This window comes from Portunus trituberculatus, chromosome 38 (genome assembly GCF_017591435.1).
Source record: "Portunus trituberculatus isolate SZX2019 chromosome 38, ASM1759143v1, whole genome shotgun sequence".
NCBI classification, from domain to species: Eukaryota; Metazoa; Arthropoda; class Malacostraca; order Decapoda; family Portunidae; genus Portunus; species Portunus trituberculatus.
The window spans coordinates 1,732,892-1,753,138 of NC_059292.1; the positions used below are offsets into that span (position 1 = coordinate 1,732,892).

The window sequence follows — 20,247 nt, forward strand, 5'->3', positions numbered from 1 at the left end:
CACACCAGCGCATTACTTGTGGGGAGTACATGAGGAGGTTTATGAATGTCACTGTGAGGGTTGGTCTCAGTCTCCCAAATCACTATCAGAATCACTACTGGAGTCTTCACTTTCTTCTGTCTCAATAAAAAAAAAATCACTGTCTTCATTTTCATCACTGTCCTCAGTGTCATTAGTGAGTAACACTGACATAACATCACTTGGAGTACCATTTCCTCCCTCCGGGTCATGGGGGTTGCCAGATGTCGCCTCGAAACGGGAAAAGATGACCTATTGGAAGGGAACATAAGTCTCAGGGCTCGAGGAGGCAAGTGAAAAAAGATGCCAGATACCACCAGTTGCCCCAGGACCAATAGTGAGGGGAAGAGATTGAAACGTTTAGCATAGAAAAATCATGATTCCTGGAACAGTCCCTGCCTCTCTGCACGCTATGCTACAATCGTCCCGAAACGATCACGGTACATTAAGGGCTAGCATGGCCCCAGCAGTGAGTGTGGTGCAAACTCCCGCTGTGTCAGGTGCTTCCAGAGAGTTTTCAGGTCTCGGTGGAATGAGCTTGCGTGCAGCTCCTCTCCCCAGTGTGGCTCCGGGATTGAGTGGTTTGCAGGCTCCCGCCAATCCTGTTTCTTCCATGGTCAGTCCTGGGGTCGGTGGATTGAGTCTATGCGCATCTCCTCTCTCTGGTAAGGCCTCGGGGTTTTGTGGGGAGCCAGCTCCCGCCGGGTCAATCTCCTCCTTGGGCCTTGTTGGTGGCAGAGAAATGGGACTTAATGCAGCACCACTTCCTGGTGGGTTGCCAGGTGATGACAATTTTGCAGGCTCAGCGGGCGTGTCTTCCATGGGCCTGCCTCATGCATGAGTCAATGCCCTTGCAGGTCCCGCCCCGGCCAGTTGATGCGGGCGCGGACTCTGGTGGCATAGTAGTTAGTCAGGCAGCTGCCACGGGCTGGCCTTCATTTTCTAAAGAGGTGGATGAGGTTTTGATAACGTTCCCTCAGGGGAGGCTGGCACCCCGGATGAAGAGGGTGCGTTCTCTTTTCGTGTGCTTATTACCTTAGTGAAAGAGTACTTGGGTCTCCCCATGACCTCTTCTCTTGCTTCCACTCTTCAGTCTGGGGTTGAGAGCACCTCTGGCACTTTACAGCCTGGCCCCACTCCTTTGGTGCTGCCTCGTTCTCCTCTGGCTCTGGAGGTTCGCAGGGGATAACTGGGCTGTTCCCTGGGGATCTCTAATCCAGCTTCAGCCAAGTTTGCCTTGTCCAGGAAGTGGGCTTCAAGGGCAGAGAGATGGTACACTCCAGAATGAGATTCCTGTGGGGCTCCTCTCAATGATGAGCTGCTTCATCTGGTGGAGAGTATAGATCTGTCTGTGAGTCTTTCCTGGCATATGATTGCTCAGTTAGAGGGGATTTTGAGTAGTCTGGTTGTTATAACTTCCTGGACAGATCAGTCGCCGTGAGTCTCCGCCTCATCTGTGGGCGATCTCATCTCTGCTTTATTTTTTTGGTAATCCATGTAAGGTTTATAAAAAGCTAATAGAAATGTTGTTTTATGAACATAAATGCATATATAAGACAGTAACACCACCTTGAGAGGTGGTGTTACCAGCAACATGAGAGCAACCTCATAGCAACCTCATTACTGTCCCTCCAAGCATTCATGGATGCTGTTTCGCAGCAGGAGGTTACTCTAACGTTAAAGTTTTTTGGATCCAGCAACCAATGAGCACTCTTAGGCGGGCTATCAACCTCCACCCGCCAACAGCAACAAATCTTTGTGAATGCTATTTTACGAAGGTTGGTATGTGAGCAGGAGGTTACTATGGAGGTTGTCTGTACCAACATAGACAACAACCTGCTTCTTGGATCTGGCCCTGGAGCTCCCACCTATCGGCCAGCTGTGGAACTCTGGTGTGGTTTGAAATTGCATCTAGCGCTCAGTTTAAAAATGTGGTTGGGCCAAATCGCGTATAAGCAAACCGATCGCGCAAATTAAATTAATTATATTTTTTCGGTCACGTTATAACAAAAACACGTAAATCAAACATGCGTAAATCGAGTTACCTGTATATATATATATATATATATATATATATATATATATATATATATATATATATATATATATATATACACAGTCCGCACCAAAAGTTTGTGCGGCACAAACACAATAACCGTAAGCGGCATCAAACAGTACATTAACAGTAATATAATGGGTACTTACAAATGGTTAGTATTTCTTCTTCAGGCACTCCTTGAGACGTTTAGATACAGAATCAGCTAAGTTTTTTAGATATTCTGCGTCGATATTCCTCCACGCCTGCTGCACTGCCTCAGCTGCGGGATGGTGCATGTGTCGAGCTGCCTTAGATCCCTTTTAATGATGGCCCACAGGTTTTCGATGGGATTTAAATCTGGAGAATTTCCTGGCCAGTCTACAATAAAGTCTACCTGACAGTCTTTTAGCCACTGCTGTGCATCACGGGCAGTATGACATGGTGCCCCGTCCTGCATAAAAATGTCAGTCTGGTAAGCTTCAAAACACTCAGGCAGGTGGTCACACAACTAATTGTCCCTGGCCATGGTACCCTAAAGCACCCCACACCATAACACTGTCAGGGAAGTTTTCAGTCAGGCGTGTGTAGCGTGGGTCAAGCGGGTCGCTGCCACTGCGACGGTACACATTCCCACCTCTGTTCCCAACCACAGAAAAAAGTGATTCATCACTCCACAGGACCTGCCGCCACTTTGCTGCATCCCACTCTAAATATTTCCGGCAGAAAGCAATCCTGTTCTTCACTTGCTGCTGAGTGAGACGAGGCTTGCAGCGAGGGTGACAGCTGCAGTATCGTAGCCTGTCGTTGGAGGGTACACTGCACCGTCCTCTTGGAGACATCAGCCAGCAGGAGTGGGTTATTTTCCTTTATTTCCTTTATTTCCGTTGTGTAACTTTTAATGGCCTCCCAGAGCGGTGTCCATGCTCCGGTAAATCCACGGCGCCACCATCCTTGTAGCGCTTGACCAACTTTTGAACAGTTCGTTCTGCCAATCCTACAGTTTTAGAAATATCCTTCACAGACTTCCCTGACCTGTAGAGGGACACAATGCTTGCCAGCTGCTCCTTTGTAGAGTGCCTGGGATTTTCCATGTACTCCGTGTAGGGAACAATGAGACTGTGTCAAGGTCACCTTACTCGCAGACTGTTTGAAAAAAACTGCCAGCTTGGAGCCAGTGAAACATACCCCAAGGTGGTTACAGTAGCAGAGTGTTGCACTGACACTGCCTGATGTACAATGTCATTATCAGCTGGCTATGAGAGAGACTCGACACACTGTCTCTATCGGTGAATTACATTACCATAAAACGTAATTCACGGATAATGGGCTATTTCAGCTGTCCATTAACCTTCGTTATTAAAATGAGAACAGACCTATCTATCTTTCGTCAGTCATAAGTTTGAAAAATGCTATCTTAGTGAGTCATGTTCGATCAATCAATATATGCATAAAGTTGGGTATGATGATCAAAATCATCCATGGTCCTCACCATTGCCTCGTCACGCGATACCGGGCGATACATTGTGTAGAGTATCGTTCACTAATATAGAGAAAACGGAGAAGCCATATTATAGGGAAAACTTCTGTAAGATTGCTGGACAGTTAAAGGATGCCTCTATGACACAAAAAAAGTTAAATACAAAAGTTGATAACATGTAGGGCTCACTCTCATTTGTTTTACGCTTGTTGCGTCGGAGCCACACGAACTTTTGGCGCGGACTGTGTATATATATATATATATATATATATATATATATATATATATATATATATATATATATATATATATATATATATATATATATATATATATATATATATATATATATATATATATATATATATATATATATATATATATATATATATATATATATATATATATATATATATATATATATATATATATATATATATATATATATATATATATATATATATATATATATATATATATATATATATATAGAGAGAGAGAGAGAGAGAGATGGAGGGAGGGAGGGAGGAGGAGGGAGAAAGGTATATATATATATATATATATATATATATATATATATAGAGAGAGAGAGAGAGAGAGAGAGAGAGAGAGAGAGAGAGAGAGAGAGAGAGAGAGAGAGAGAGAGAGAGAGAGAGAGAGAGAGAGAGAGAGAGAGAGAGAGAGAGGTGCTGGTTGATTTTCTATGCTGAGTGTGGGAATAATGGCATATAGGCATATGTAATTACATATGGATAAGTATATTCACAAAAAAAAGGTTTTACTTAAAAAAACTATTGTTCATATATGAGGATATTTTTTATGTGAAAGAGCACACTGGTCTTTTATTTATTTATTTTTTTTTTTTTTTCTGTTTGGACTAAAGATACTGGGTGATTGTACAGTATATGCTAGCATCTGTGTACCTATGTAGTGACACTTCATAAACAGATGCACTGTAATTTGGAATATCAAGTTAAATACAATATTAGCATGTGCAAGGAAGAGATGTTTAATCCATGGAAATGAACATGAATTGCTTGCCAAGATTTGCACACTTTTGTGCTTATTTCATGTTCTCTTCCCATCAGATACTTGTTTCATGGGAGGAAACGACCTAGATATTTTATATGAAATTGGTAGTGTGCCGGGCATCACTGCACCTTTCTCTACTATTGATCTCATCTGTTGGGGATGGCAGATGGCTGAAGGCATGAATTACCTGTCCAGAAGAAAGGTACGGAAAGAAACAAACATTTGTAATTTTTCAGTAAGTAATAGCATACTTATCCAATGTCCCTTCCCAGTGGGGCATGGTGCACCTATACATACCTGGTAAGTGTTCTGTAAGAACCATTAATTGGCATATCACAGGGCTGGGATTCCATCCCTGAGAAGAAGACCTTTATGACCATTAGGCAAAAGCTGAAAAGGATCGATCACTTTTGAAAAAAAATAATTTTTGAGATTCTGAAAAGTGGCTATAAGTAAGTAATGTGGAGTGATAATCCACCTTTACTGTTACAGACAGTAGGGATGGAAATGTGTAGTGTTAGCCTGATAGTGACACTCTTGACCATCTGCTACATCCAAGTGACTTACAAGCAGTGGCACCTTAAGAAGACAGAAGCTGATTATGCTTTGTTAGGCAGGCACAGCTCTGCCTACTTTGGCAGCATCGTACATTGATGCAATTTTATGTCCTTCTTAGTTAAGGTGAAACAAAATATGACACTGAGTGATGTACTTACAATAGTTGAGCTTGCCAGGCTTCAATGCCAAACACTGTATTTACTATCACAGTTATCTGTACTTTCATCTTCTCTGTTTTTATCAGTGTTGAAGCAGATGCATGATTGACTCCTTGAAATAGTGTCACATTTTCAAGTTATTAGAAAGAAAAATTAGTAACATGTATATGAAAATAATGATAGTGATAATAACAATGGTAATATCTTATTGGTCATACATTTTTCACATGAATTGTTCAATGGGTTTTCATCATGTTGTCATTTTACATTGATTTAAATATCTGAATCTCTGAAGGACTGCTGTACCTGTAACAGTTCAAAAGTCCAGTTGCATGGCATTCATATAGTCAAATACTAGATAGTTAGGATTCCTGTGCTTTGCTCCATTTTTATTAGGCTCTCTGAAATCTTTTCTTCCAAAATATTTGTATGCTTTAACTTCGTAATGATTCATGTTTACTAGTCATATCTAAAAGAATCTTAATGTATTCTTTCTTGAGAAATCTCTATAAGATCAAAGGTTGAAAACCGGTAAGTACTGTTGAATATAAAGAAAACTAAATATTTTGGGCATCAACAGAATTGTAAGAATATATTAGTAGAAAACGTTGATATTTTCATCTCTTCCCCAGATTCTGCATGGGGATTTGGCTGCCCGCAATCTTCTCCTAAGTGACAACAATGTTTTGAAGATCAGCGATTTTGGTCTGTCTCGCAGCATGTATAGAAATGATAACTATGTGAAGAAAGGAGATGTAAGTGTAGATTAGTCAGATGAAATAAGAATTCATGCACCAGATGGTCACCCAATCACATAACCACAATGATCCCCACAAATAGGTCTCACTATCTCTTGCAATTAAGCTGAGGCAACCACATGGTCATGCAGCCACAACAGACACAACACAAAACACACTATAAAGCCACACACTTATGTCAACAAAGCTATGTTGCAGTACCCTCTGGACTGTTCAACAACACACTAAATTCTTAATTAGTATCAAAGGCCTTAATTAAGGTGACCATGGTACCAAAAAATCTTAAAAATATAAAAAATCCTCAAAACACCACCCGAGCATCCCTGAACATATGGCAACATAGTGATGGAGTATTTTAGGGAAATACGCTAAAATATACTGGGTATTTAAACTTCAAAGGGCCCCTGCCATGCCCACTGCAGCCCAGGGCTTCCACCCACCCTTCCCCACTCTCTGTACCATAAATGATGATAATAAGCATGGAAAAAACCACGAAAAGTGGTTTCTTTGGTAAGGAAAGGCGGGCGCTGACAACTCAGTACTATGGCATACACAGGAACACACCCTCTCCCATTCCATCTCAGTGTCCACTTGACTGCAATGGTAGGAGGATCTATTGAGTATCTCACCTGTCATTTCACACTTTGCAAGCCACAATCCAGGTTGTTTTAACTGCTTCTTTTGCCTTACAATGTCTAAACAAACAGTGCAAGGGGAAATTACAAGTTGTACCAACCATGCACGGATGGGAGACACCCTCACCTTCGAGTGACTAATACCTACAGTCATTGAAGAGGGGGCCAGGTGCCATATGAATTTTACAGAATATCCTAAACATGCCTAAAAAACATATATGATGTACATGGTGGTGTATGAACACGAAATATCCAACCCAAATAAATGTACAGGGTCATAGAGGACGAAAGTGGCATCTCAGGTTTTTTGCCTTTTCTTAGTTTTCACTTTTTTATCATTCAAATCGTATCTTCTCCCACATTTCTCAATGGTTTTTCAATTTTGAGGTATCATTTTGAAGCTCAATGAAGCTACTACATTTCCATCTCATAGAATTTGGAAAAATTGATTTTCTGTGCCGCAATGTAATTTTATAAAAAAAAAAAAAAATCATAATGGCCATCAAAATAAAGAACTCAAAATTCTATGAGATGGAAAGTTTTGTTACACCACATACTTTATATATGCCCCAGCAAAATTCAAATCTGCCCTCAGGTGATAAAGTTTATAGGAAAAATGTTCTTTTTAAAAAAATTTATTCTTTTATTTTTCATGCAATTATTTATGGTTTGATTTGCTTGTAACTACTAAACTAGTGTCGTGTAATGGTCATCTATCAGTGAAAAAAAAAAATTACCCATGTACCTCTTTATTTGCAATTTTTGAAAACCCAACCAAACGGACAGTCTCCTTATCGCAACCTAGGACTGGAACCTATAAGTCAATTTTCTACTATTCATACATTACATTACATACGTTTCTTCCATCTCTTACATCGATGAACTGTGTCAGAATGAGATAGATGAAAACATTGGCAGGTTAATAAACAGTTGCAAGTTTGATATCACTCTCTTGATAGTTAGTACCTTCTGTACTGAACTAACTTGACCAGCTGCACTTTGAACTGTTTTGTAATGTATATTTGGGGAGGAAAACTTTTATTCTTAAGTGATACTGTTTTGGCTCATTACAAATAGTGAGAACATTAATGTGGAAGAAAAATGTTACTGTATCTGGGAATGTTATATGACAGTTTAGGCTTTTAAAGAGGATGGACAAAGAATATGTGGTGAAAAGGATAACTGGATTAGATCTTCAAGGTCTAAGAACAAGTAAATAATTGGAATGAAAAGTGATCATCAGATGCCAGAGATATATCTGTGGAGAAAGGAAGAATGGTTGTCTGTGTATTGCCTCTGAAAGATTTGTCTGCATGTGGTCCAGTTAATTGCTTTTAATAAGTAAGGAAGAGAGGATGGATATATGTATGATGTGGCAACATCCAACCAGTTATGCCATTTCTGTGTTAACAAAATGAGACCCATGACTGAGGTGAATGAATCATAATGAGTTAAGAGCAGCATTTTTCATTGTGGACTGTGGAAACTAATAATGTTCATCAACAAAATTAATCAAATGAAGGAAGTAGTAATCAAGTTTGAAGTTAGAGCAGTATTTTTTTATAACTAGGTGTTCATTTATTTCTTTTTATATATTTTTTTTTTTATTTCTCTCTCTCTCTCTCTCTCTCTCTCTCTCTCTCTCTCTCTCTCTCTCTCTCTCTCTCTCTCTCTCTCTCTCTCTCTCTCTCTCTCTCTCTCTCTCTCATAGCAGTGGGTATATATCAAATATCTGATTTTTTATAATGTGATCAGAATATAGTTGCATTAATACAGCACATCTATGTAGAATTGTATTGAAACAAACATGAAAAAGAGATAAGATTTGATAAGGTGAGACATGATTACTGATTCATGACTATTGTTTCCATCCTCTCAGGACTTACTGCCCATCAAGTGGATGTCATTAGAAGCCATTCGTGACAAAATCTTCAGTATAGAGAGTGATGTGTGGGCATTTGGTATCACCTTGTGGGAAATATTTTCCCTGGGCTGCTCTCCATATGCAGGTGTGGAGGTTTGCAGTGACTTTCTGGAGAAGTTAGAAAATGGTCATAGGATGAGCTGTCCTAAATATGGAAATGAAGAAATGTAAAGTATTAAATTAATTTTGCCTGATTTTGTAAGAGCCACTACCATTGCTTGTTGTTTTCAGGCATACAATTACCAATCTGTAATTATATATACCTTATTAACTGGTGTCAGCATAAACAGCAAAATTGCTCTGGCAAGTATGAGCCCCATCTTCTTACTTGCTTGCACTTTCTGTGTTTCTAAAGTGGCAAAGTGATTCATGCATGAACTGAACACAGCTTCTCAGTAGGCTACTCAGACTCTGACCATCAGCAGTTGTAGGTATTTTTTTTTCACTGAGCTGCTTTCTGCTTTAGTGGCCTTATGTGCTTACAGTGTCTTAGCATTGTCATAGGCCACAAGTGGATCTGGTGCCTGAGATCTCCTACAGGTGAGGAGATAGACCTGCACTCTCACTGTGTGAAGAGCAGTTTATCATCATTCCATTGCAATGAGTGTGTCAGATTTTTATAGAATATGCTGAATGCTTTCATGGGAGTTGAAAAGAGTTTCTTATGCTGTTCTCTTTTCCAAATGGTAATCTCTCTACTGCCTCACAATAGCTTTAATGGCCCATTTATTTGAGTATTTGTTCATGAAGTATCATTTAAGAATGATTCCTTCTTTTTTTTGTTTATTTGAATTCAGTTGCCCAAACTTTCAGACTTTAGAGTTAAGGAACTGCAAATACAAGATGAGATTAAATAATATGCATTACTTTGCTAGTATGAGTGACAGAAAAGTTCCCAAGTTTGGCAAGAATCTGTATGAATATCTGTAAGTGTTGATTATGAATTATGTCTTCCTTCAGCTACAATATTATGAAGCTGTGCTGGGAAGAAGACCCTTTGAAGCGGCCATCCTTCATTGAGCTTGTGGATGACTTAGGGAACATGATTTCAGAACACACAGAGGTAAGCTTTTGACTTCAATGCTTGGAACAGAATTGAGTATGAAAATCCCTTGCAAATGTCCAATGAAACCCTTACCCAAACAAGTAACGTAAAGCTTTCATAAGTCAGCATAACTAGCACTCACCCTTTGCTGACTCATCAAAATTCTGACCTATGAAATATGTTATATTAAAGCCCATGGAAACCCTTCCTGCAATCTCAAGGTTTTCAGTTTCATTCCCTCCTTCCCTCTTGAACTCTTTTTCTCTCACGGTATACCTCTATCATGCACTTACTGACTCATGATCTTGAAGCAAACTTTTCTTTCTTTCTGCTTATAGAGATACTTGACCCAGAATGAAGCTTACATGAAGATGAACTCAGAAAGATTCAAGGAGGAGACAGATTATCTCAGCATGATGGCTGAGCCCACCTTTGAAAGCAGGATGAGGCCCGACGATATTGATGTTGAACACTGTCTTCCTATGAGAGTAAATGTCCACATTACCTTTTGTGTATGGTATCAGCATATGATTGAAGTCAAAGAAATTTTATTTATTTTTTTTTTTTCCCCCTTATAATTCCTTCATTTAGTTTTACTGGATTCATCCGGGAAAGGGAATGATTAGAGGTCTTGGGGAAGAAATGTCCTCAACCTATTCTCAAACTTTAATGGGTGAGATGCCAAACTTGCTTGAATGGTGAAGCTTCGCCGATTAATCTGAGTATCTAGTGGGCCATTTTGGGTAAGGGACTGTGCTACAGTGTCAGCTAGCTCTAGTTACCCTGAGCATTATTTTAACAGTGTTGGCCTAGACTAGGGGATTTCTAGGACTGATAAGGACAAGGGAACATTCATTTCAATCTGAGGATTATGAGATTTCTAAAAAATATTGCTTTAGTACTGTTGCTTCATGTATGATGTAGTACCATTTAATCTGTAGGTACACTTAATCCCTTGCTATCGCGCCCAATTGGGGCCAAAATAGCCGCGCCATAGCCAAAAACGCGATAGCCGAATTGAACAACGAATGGTGAAAATTGTTATTGGTGCTGCAACCACAAGTTTTACTCCTAATATCCCTCATTTTTACCATTTTTATAATTACTGTATAATCCATTGGTACCAATTAAAACATGTCAAGATTATAACATAAAAAAAATTATATCAGCTCATTGTATTTACTGTACTCAGAGACTGTGTTTCATCTTGGCGGGAAGGCGGTTTTGGCCAATGAGCGCTCAGATATCCCATGACATCATGGCTGGTCGCACCATAGCAGGCATCTGAGGTCGCGATAATGAAATTTTACCAGCTTTTCATGGGTGCATGATAGCAATAAAACGCGATAGCTGAAGTTGCGATAGCCGAGGGTTGACTGTACAACATCAATTATGAATCATATGTAGTGCATTATATTTATCATGACAGTATTGATATATACATGTTATGGTGTATGACATACAGACAGTATTTTTATGACATGTATGGAAATAGAATGATTCTATGACAACGTTCAGGGATGCATTTTTCTGAGCATATGTACAATATTTTGTTTTTGTTTTGGTTGCTTTCCAGAACACAGTGTCATCATATTTAGAGGTATTTGCTTACATTAAAAAACAATTTGAAATCCAGAACACTTTTTCCTGAGCTCTTTGATAGGTAGTATTTGTGATCTGCAGCTGTTTGCAGGGCTACATCTACTTCACACATTAAGGAAATTAGGTCCAATGAAAAATTATATAAAATGACACAATGAAATTGATATAAGAATAATGTCCCCTAACAGGATTCAACTAGAAATGACTCCATAAGAACAGATTTCCCAGATAGTGTTGTCTACATAAACACAAGAAATGCTCAAGCATCCTCCACTGCATCCCCTATAGAAAGCAACTATCTCCCCATGAATGCTACTAAGCCACAAAGCCCCTCTGATGATGTCTTCACTCCTGACTCAAGTCATCCCTCAAGGTTAGTGCCTTGCTATATGCACATGTTATATATCATCTCTTTTTCCTGTCTTTGAAAAGGACAATTATATATACAGGGCAACCCCCGCTTAACGAAGGGGTTACGTTCCTAAAAAACCCTCCATTAAGCGAATCAATTATAACAAGTTTAACTCCTGACTTGAACTTCCATTGGGAGTAAACAAAGTGAAAGTACATCATAGTACAGTAAAAGGTTTAATGAAAGTAAATATTATGAAGTTAAACATTTAGGCAGTTTAATTTAAGTCATTATAAGTACACTAATGTATGTATGTACATAACTTTATAATGTTGATGATCTTAAATTTATGAAGGGAGGGAGAGTGAAACGGGAAAGACACTAACCGGCAACCTGTGGAATGTAAACATAGGGCACATCATTGTATCACATACAAAACTTATGTACCACATTTCCACAAAGCTTTCCATTTTACCCATTGTAGAGTCACGAGTTCAGGCCAGTGGTTCTTTTAGCTTGCAAGGAAGATACGGTCTCACCAGCCTTCTTATTAGAGTCTGCTGACTTGAAAATAGTAGAGACAGTAGATGGAGTCAAGATGGTAGGGAGCAATACTATTAGTTTTCTCGCCTCTCTTGTGTCTGTGAATAATGTCCAGCGTCACTTCGAGAGTAAGAGACTTCCTGGTCTTCTTAGCAACGCTAGGCAACATTGCAGGGCGTTTTGGTGGTAAGTTGAGCGAGGGAAGATGAGCTGCTGCTGACGCTGTTATTGCTTTGAACAGGGGGAGTGAGTGGTGTGCGTGTTGTCCACAAGAGGTGCTGGTGTATTCAAAAGCCTGTCGGCTTGCGTGATACAGCGGAGCTTTCAAACTTGGAAAAATAACCTGGATAAAACTTTGTTAAACTGAGTTTGGTGTTCGTTAAATGAGCAGATGGTAGTAAAATGAAACTTTTGTTGTAGCGAAATTTCGTTGTGTGAACCTTCATTAAGCAGGGGTTGCCTGTATAATTCAAAACCATCTTATGGGTAAAAAAAAAAAAAAAAAAAAAAAAACTGAAGCCGCCGTGGTCTGTAGTGTGGGGCGGTCATGGTAAACATGGGGCCATCGGGGGGGACCGTTGAAAGTTTAGTAGTGATGGTAGTGTAGTGGTGTGAGGACACCCCTGAGCCTCGCCCTGGAGGACGAGGGTGTTCAACCAAGGGACGAAGTGGATGTGGTGGGAGTCACGCTCATGAGGATCATGTGACTACTTGATGGAAAGGGGCTGGAGGTACTGTACAAAGCTCAGATCCATTCTTTTATACTAAAAAAAAAAAAAAATCTAGGGAGTTGGGTATTCATTCCTTACTTTAATACGATTTATACTTTATATGGTCCCTTGTGGAACACATCTAGCGTATAAATTAAGGACTACCTGTAATAGATAACAAGGAGCCGTTACTAAGACAATGAAGTCACCAGTAGAAGTATAAGATGTCATAGTAAAAAGTTGAGTATGGGAAGATGCTTCAAGAACATGAAAAAATTCAGCTTTCCACAAAGAAGTATAACAACAAGGAATAGCCTGAGTGAAGATCTAGTGTCAGCAAGGAGTGTGCATAGCTTCAAGGAAAAGTTGGACAAATGTAGATGTGGAGATGGGGCCACACGAGCATAGTTCCAAGGCCCTGTAAAACTACAACAAAGTAAATACAACTAGGTAAATACACACTTACACACACACTAACGTATGAAGAAAGGCTGAAGGAAATGAGATTGCCAACCTTACAAGATAGAAGAGAATGAGGAGACCTAATAACAATGTATAAAATAGTAAATGGCATTCAAAAGATAGACATAGAAGACCTGGTGCTGGTAACAGAAGAAGCTAGAAGGACAAGAGGACATGTAAAGAAGATTAAAATAAGGCAGAGAGTAAAGGATATTGGAAAATACAGTTTTCCACATAGAATGGTGAAAAAGTGGAATGCATTGAGTGATGAAGTTGTTACAGCACATAATGTGTGCAACTATAAAGAAAAATTTGATAAATGGAGACATGGAGACAGGACACTGTGAGCCCTGCTCGAACCCTGTACAATACAACAAGGTAAACACACACACACACACACACACACACACACACACACACACATCGTCGATGGCGGATGTGGTCGCTGAGCTCCAGAGCAATCATCTCTAATTCTACAGTTACCATTGCCTAAGAGTAACCAAGGTGGGAAAGGAGCTGGTAATGTTTGTCCCGTCTCCATATAGTCATGTTAACTGTTGATTAGCAAAATAATGTCCAGGGAAGGTAAATATAAACTGTAGCCTGCGTTTGAGCCATCAGCTGGTTTGTTTACATCTGCGCAACATGGCGGCCGTGAACTCGAAAGATGAATCAGACTTCACAGGATTTCAAGGAATAATGGAGAAGAGCACTTATGTGAAGAAAATTCTGGAGTTGGAAGGTAAAATTGAAAAACTGTTTGAAAAGTATGGGGGCCTGGAAACGAGTTATGACAATGTATTGAAAGAGTGTGCCGATATGAAGAAGGAAAATGAAGCACTGAAAGAGGAAGTTAAGCTAATTAAAGTGAATTGCGAAAAATGTGGAGAATCTCTAGGAAAAGTGATGGAGAAGCAGGCTGAATGGAAAAAAAGTCAGGAAGTGGAAAGAAAGGAGGTAAATTACAAAGTTGCAAGTCTGGAAAAGGAAATCAAAGAGTCTGGGGAGAAAACTTTGGGCCTTGCTGAAATTATAGATCAACAGATCATAGAAGAGAAGATTGCTGAGAAAGTGGTGAAGGTTATTAAATCAAATGAGACATTGGTGAGGGAAACTGTAGACAAAAAGAGATGTGTGGTGATATTTGGTGTGGAGGAGGATAAGACACCGAGTAAAATGGAGAGAGAAAAACATAAAAAGGTGATAAATAATATCATTAATGTGGTGCAGGAGGAGGAAAAGACCTAGTACAAGAAATAGAGGACTTCCATAGAATTGGAAAGTTCACAAGAGAAGGTATGAGGCCAATAAGAATCAAACTTAAGTCACAAAAGGATGTAGATGAATTGGTGGAGAAGTCATGGAGGCTAGCCCAGCAGGAAACAACAAGGAAGATTTGGTTGAGAAGAGATCTCGGTGAAAAGGAAAGAGAAATGTTAAATGAGTTGAGAAAGGAGGCTTTGAAAAAAATGAAGAGAGGACAGAAGAGGAGAAGAAAGAGTTTTTCTGGAGAATCTTGGATATGAGACTGAGGAAGTGGTTCATAACCCAGAAAAGTACAGCAAGAAAGGACTAAAGAAACTTACGTATGAGCGAATGTAATGTATTCCAACATAAATGGAGTGATATCAGGGATTTTAGAACTCAACGATTACTTGAGGGACAAGAACCCAGATATTGTGGGTCTTACTGAAACAAAACTGAGAGAGGAGAAGACCTGATGATGGTTGGAGAAGGAAATATAATGTTTGGAAAAGAAATAGAGTAGGTAAGATGGGAGGAGGAGTGATGTTGCTGGTTAAAAAAGATATAAAGGTGGATCAAGTGAAAGAAGGTATGGGAAAGGCAGAAGTGCTAAAGATCAGAGCAGAAACTAATGAAGGAAAAAGAGGCACTACATAGTGGTGTACGTACCACCTAAGACAAATGCATGGTCAGTACAGGAATATGAAGAAATGATAAGTGATACAGGAACATGTCTGGAAGAAATGTTGGGTGGCTGTGAACGAACTATAATGATGGGAGATTTTAATTGTAAAGAGGTGTGTTGGGAGGACTGGTCAATGGAAGGATCAGAGACAACATGGGGAAATACACTATTGACACTGGCAATGGAAAATGTGTTAACTCAGTGGGTCAAAGAAGATACTAGGTTTGGAGGAGAGGGAGCATCGTCAAGACTGGACTTGGTCTTTAGTACAGAGCCAATGGTCATTGAGGAGATGAGGGTGGAGTGCCCTTTAGCAAAGAGTGATCATGCAGTTTTGGAGTTCAAGGTGATAGATGAAGAGAAATCTAGAAGAAATGAAGAATATAAAGTGGGAAGATGGAATTATGCCAAGACAGATTTTGGAAACCTAAAGAAATTCTTTCAAGAGACAAATTGGATGAAATTCAAGAGTGCTAAGGAGCAAATGAAAAGTGGAAGGAATTTATAAAAATATACAAAGAAGGTGAGAAAAATTTGTACCAATAAGACAACATAGAGAAGTTGGAAAGCAGGACTGGTTTAACGATAGATGTGAAAAGGCTAGAACAAGAAAAGAGGATGCATGGAAGAGGTGGAGAAGGAAAAGACGGATTAAGCAGTGGGAAAGTTACAAAAGAGCAAGAAATGAATATGTGTTGATTAGAAGAGAAGAAAGAAAGAAACAAGAAAAGGATATAATTGATAAATGTAAAGACCAACCAAGGCTTTTTACAGACATGTGAACAACAACATCAAAAATAGAGAAAGTATTGAAAGTTTAGAAGTAAATGGAGTATGCAGTGAAGATCCCAGGAAATGGCAGAGGCTATGAATGGATGCTTTCGGAAGGTATTCACAAAGGAGACTGCTTTTGACAAACCACTGGTAATGGAACAGAAAGGGATTATGAAGGAGTTTCAAGTAACTGTGGAGGAGATCAAGAATATGATGGGGAGTTTAGAAGTGAGAAAAGCTGTGGGACCTGATGGGGTATCAGGATGGATTTTAAGAGAATGCAGGAGCAACTGGCAGAAAAAGTTTGTGAAGTAATTGATGCCTCATTAAGGGAAGGTGTAGTGCCCCAAGACTGGAAAAGAGCTAACATTGTCCCAATCTATAAATCAGGTAACAAGAGAGACCCATTGAACTATAGACCAGTGTCACTTACAAGTGTGGTAGCTAAGATGTGTGAGAGGGTGGTGAAGAATAGATGGACAGACTTCTTGGAGAAAAATGACATACTTTGTGAGTGTCAATTTGGTTTTAGAAAAGGGCGTTCATGCACGACAAACCTGATATGTTACTATTCGAGGGTGATAGATGTAATACAGGAAAGAGATGGTTGGGCTGATGGAATATATCTGGATTTAAAAAAGGCCTTTGATAAGGTACCACACCGGAGACTGATCTGGAAACTTGAAATGGTAGGAGGAGTGCATGGCAGTTTACTAAAATGGATGGAAGACTTTTGGTAGGAAGAGAAATGAGAACAATAATTAAGGACAGACCATCAGAATGGGACTTGGTGGAGAGTGGAGTTCCACAGGGATCAGTGTTGGCACCAGTAATGTTCGCGGTCTACATAAATGACATGGTGGATGGGGTGTCCAGTTATGTGAGCCTATTTGCAGACGATGCAAAATTGTTAAGAAAAGTGAGATGTGACAAAGATTGCGAACTACTCCAGGAAGACTTGGACAGAATATGGAAATGGAGCTGTACATGGCAAATGGAGTTCAACACGACAAAATGCAAGAAAATAGAGTTTGGCAAGAGTGAAAGAAGAATCAGGAGTATGTACAAGATAGGAAATGAAGACATAAAACCAGTCATGAAGAAAAAGACCTTGGGGTGACAATTACCAATGACCTATCGCCAGAGAGACATATAAACAAAATAATTGGAGAAGTATTGAACTTATTGAGGAACATAAGAGTGGCGTTCGTATATTTAGATGAAGAAATGATGAAGAAAATAATTACTGCAATGATAAGACCAAGGCTTGAATATGCAACAATACAGTGGGCTCCGAACTTAAAGAAACACATAAGGAAACTAGAGAAAGTACAGAGGGCTGCAACAAAATGGTGCCTGACTTAAGAGATTTGACTTATGAAGACAGACTGAAAAGAATGCAACTTCCGACCCTGGAAAACAGAAGAGAAAGGGAGACCTGATAGCAATATACAGAGTGATGATTGGCATGGAAAAAATGGATAGGGAAGATCTGTGTATGTGGAATGAAAGAATGTCGAGAGGGCATGGGAAAAACTAAAATGGCCACTTATAGGAGAGATGTGAAAAATATAGCTTCCCTCATAGAAGGGTGGAAACATGGAATAGTTTAGACGTGGAAGTGGTCAACGCAAGGAATATTCATGATTTTAAGAAAAAGCTGGACATTAATAGATATGGAGACGGGACAACACGAGCATAGCTCTTTTCCCGTATGTTACAATTAGGTAAATACAATTAGGTAAATACACACACACACACACACACACACACACACACACACACACACACACACACACACACACACATTCTAGGAGACAGGATAAGGAAATGGTATATAAACGAGAAGGAAGAGAAAAAAGTGGAACAAGTTTAACTAAAAATGATGAAGGCAAAAGACTAAAAATGATGTATACGAACACAGACAGGGTTTTATCAAGTAAATTAGAATTAAGAGATTACATAAGGAAAGAAAATCCAGATATTGTATGCCTGGCTGAAACAAAACTAAATGAGGCAATCATAATAGATTTGGATAATAGGTATAATGTATGGAGAAGAGACAGAGTGGGAAAAGGAGGAAGAGGAGTCATGATAATGTTAAGGAAGGAGATAGTGATAAACCAAGTGGAATGTGGGGAAGGAAAAGCAGAAGTATTGTATATTAAGATGCATATTAATAAAAAGAGTTAACAATCATTGTAACATATGTGCCACCAAAACAAATTCATGGACCAATCAAGAATATAAAGACATGATAGATGACACAATAAGGAGTCTAATGAGAATCGTTAAAGAAAGGAGAAAAGTGATATTAGTAGGAGATTTCAACTGTAAAGAAGTGGACTGGGAAAATTATGAAAGTGGTATGGGGAAGAAGCCTGGGAGAAAGATTCTTGAACCTAATGATAGACAATATGATGGACCAGAGAGTAAAGGAATGCACAAGATTCAGAGGAAACGAGCCGGCGAGATTGGACCTAGTTTTTACAAGGGTATACAAATAAATGACGATATAAGATATAAGTGCCCATTGGGAAAGAGTGACCATGCAATATTAGAAATAGATATAGAAGAAGGAAAGGAAGATAGAGACGATTCATACAAAGGAGACCGATTAAATTACAGAAAGGCTGATATTGAGAATCTCAAGAACTATTTTAAAAACGTAGACTGGGAGGAGATGGAAAACTCAGAGACAATGCAAGACAAATATAACTTATTTTTGGAAATTTACAAAACAGGAGTCAGGGAATATGTCCCAAAATATAGACCAAAAGAAGAAGGAAAGAAAGATTGGTTTAATGCAAAGTGTGCTAGGGCAAAGGAGAAAAGAGATGGAGCATGGAAAAGGTGGAGGAGAAATAGGAATCCAACAAACAAGGAAAACTTCAAGGCAGCGAGAAATGAATATGTTAAGGTGAGGAAGGAAGAGGAAAAGAACTTCGAAAAAGATATTGTCGAAAAATGTAAGGAGCAACCAAAATTGTTCTATAGATTCATAAATGGAAAAATTAGGCAAAAGAAACAATAGAAAGGTTAAAAGGAGAGAACGGGATGGTGGAAGACCCAAAAGTATGGCAGAACTATTAAATAAAAAATTCCAGGAGGTCTTTACTAAAGAATCCAAATTTGAGAGGCCACAGGGTAATAGAGAGACAATCTATATGAAAGAGATTAAAGTAACCAAGCTTGAAATAAAAGAGTTAATGAAGGAACTGGATGAAGAGAAGGCAATGGGACCGGATGAAGTCTCAGGCAGAATACTGAAAGAATGTAGGGAAGAACTAGCAAGTCCTATATACAACATCATAAAATGCTCAATAGAAAATGGAACAGTGCCAGTAGAATGGAAAAGAGCTGAGGTGGTTCCCATATATAAGAGCGGAAGGAAGGAAGAACCTTTAAATTACAGACCGGTATCACTAACTAGTGTAATATGCAAGATGTGTGAAAGAATAATAAAGAAACAATGGATCGAGTTCCTTGAAGACAACAAATTAATATCAAATAGCCAATTTGGTTTTAGAAAAGGACGGTCTTGTGTAACTAATTTATTGAGTTTCTATTCTAGAATAGTTGATAGAGTACAAGAGAGAGAGGATGGGTTGACTGCATCTATTTGGATTTAAAAAAGGCGTTTGACAAAGTGCCACATGCAAGATTACTGTGGAAGTTAGAGGAGAAGGGTGGCTTAAAAGGAAGCACATTGAGATGGATAGAAAATTATTTGAGGGGGAGAGAAATAAGGACGGTAGTTAAAGATATGAAGTCCAAGTGGAGAGCAGTAGAAAGCGGAGTGCCACAGGGGTCAGTATTGGCACCAGTACTTTTCCTCATTTATATTAACGACATGCCAGAAGGAGTGAACAGCTACATAAATTGTTTGCGATGATACGAAACTGTGCAGAGTTATAAAGCAAAAGGAGGATTGTGAAATACTGCAAGAAGACCTAAATAAGATCTGGGAATGGAGTAAGAAGTGGAAATGGAATTCAATGTGAACAAAAGCCATGTCATGGAAATGGGAAAGAGTGAAAGACGACCTGTGGAAATCTATAAGATGGGAGATGGAGTAGAACTGGAGAAAGTCAAAAGGAAAAGGACTTAGGAGTGACGATGGAAGAAAACAATCAACCAGTAAGCCATATTGATAGAATTTTTAGAGAAACATATAATTTGCTAAGAAATATTGGAGTAGCATTTCACTACATGGACAAAGAAATGATGA

The 20,247-nt window shown here is 39.1% G+C and overlaps 1 protein-coding gene across 3 annotated transcripts in view; it reads left to right on the forward strand.

Annotated features, from left to right (window-relative positions):
* The window catches only part of LOC123515233 (vascular endothelial growth factor receptor 1-like), a 124,845-nt gene that overhangs the window by 96,967 nt on the left and 7,631 nt on the right, over window positions 1-20,247 (forward strand). For 2 of the 3 annotated variants that reach the window (XM_045273796.1, XM_045273797.1), the window contains 6 exons: window positions 4,622-4,767; window positions 5,914-6,036; window positions 8,554-8,765; window positions 9,559-9,661; window positions 9,982-10,131; window positions 11,434-11,618. In XM_045273796.1, the coding sequence (XP_045129731.1) occupies window positions 4,622-4,767; window positions 5,914-6,036; window positions 8,554-8,765; window positions 9,559-9,661; window positions 9,982-10,131; window positions 11,434-11,618 (919 nt within the window). Of the gene's footprint in view, window positions 1-4,621; window positions 4,768-5,913; window positions 6,037-8,553; window positions 8,766-9,558; window positions 9,662-9,981; window positions 10,132-11,433; window positions 11,619-20,247 lie in introns of those variants that run through there. The other variant, XR_006677838.1, reaches the window with a different exon arrangement.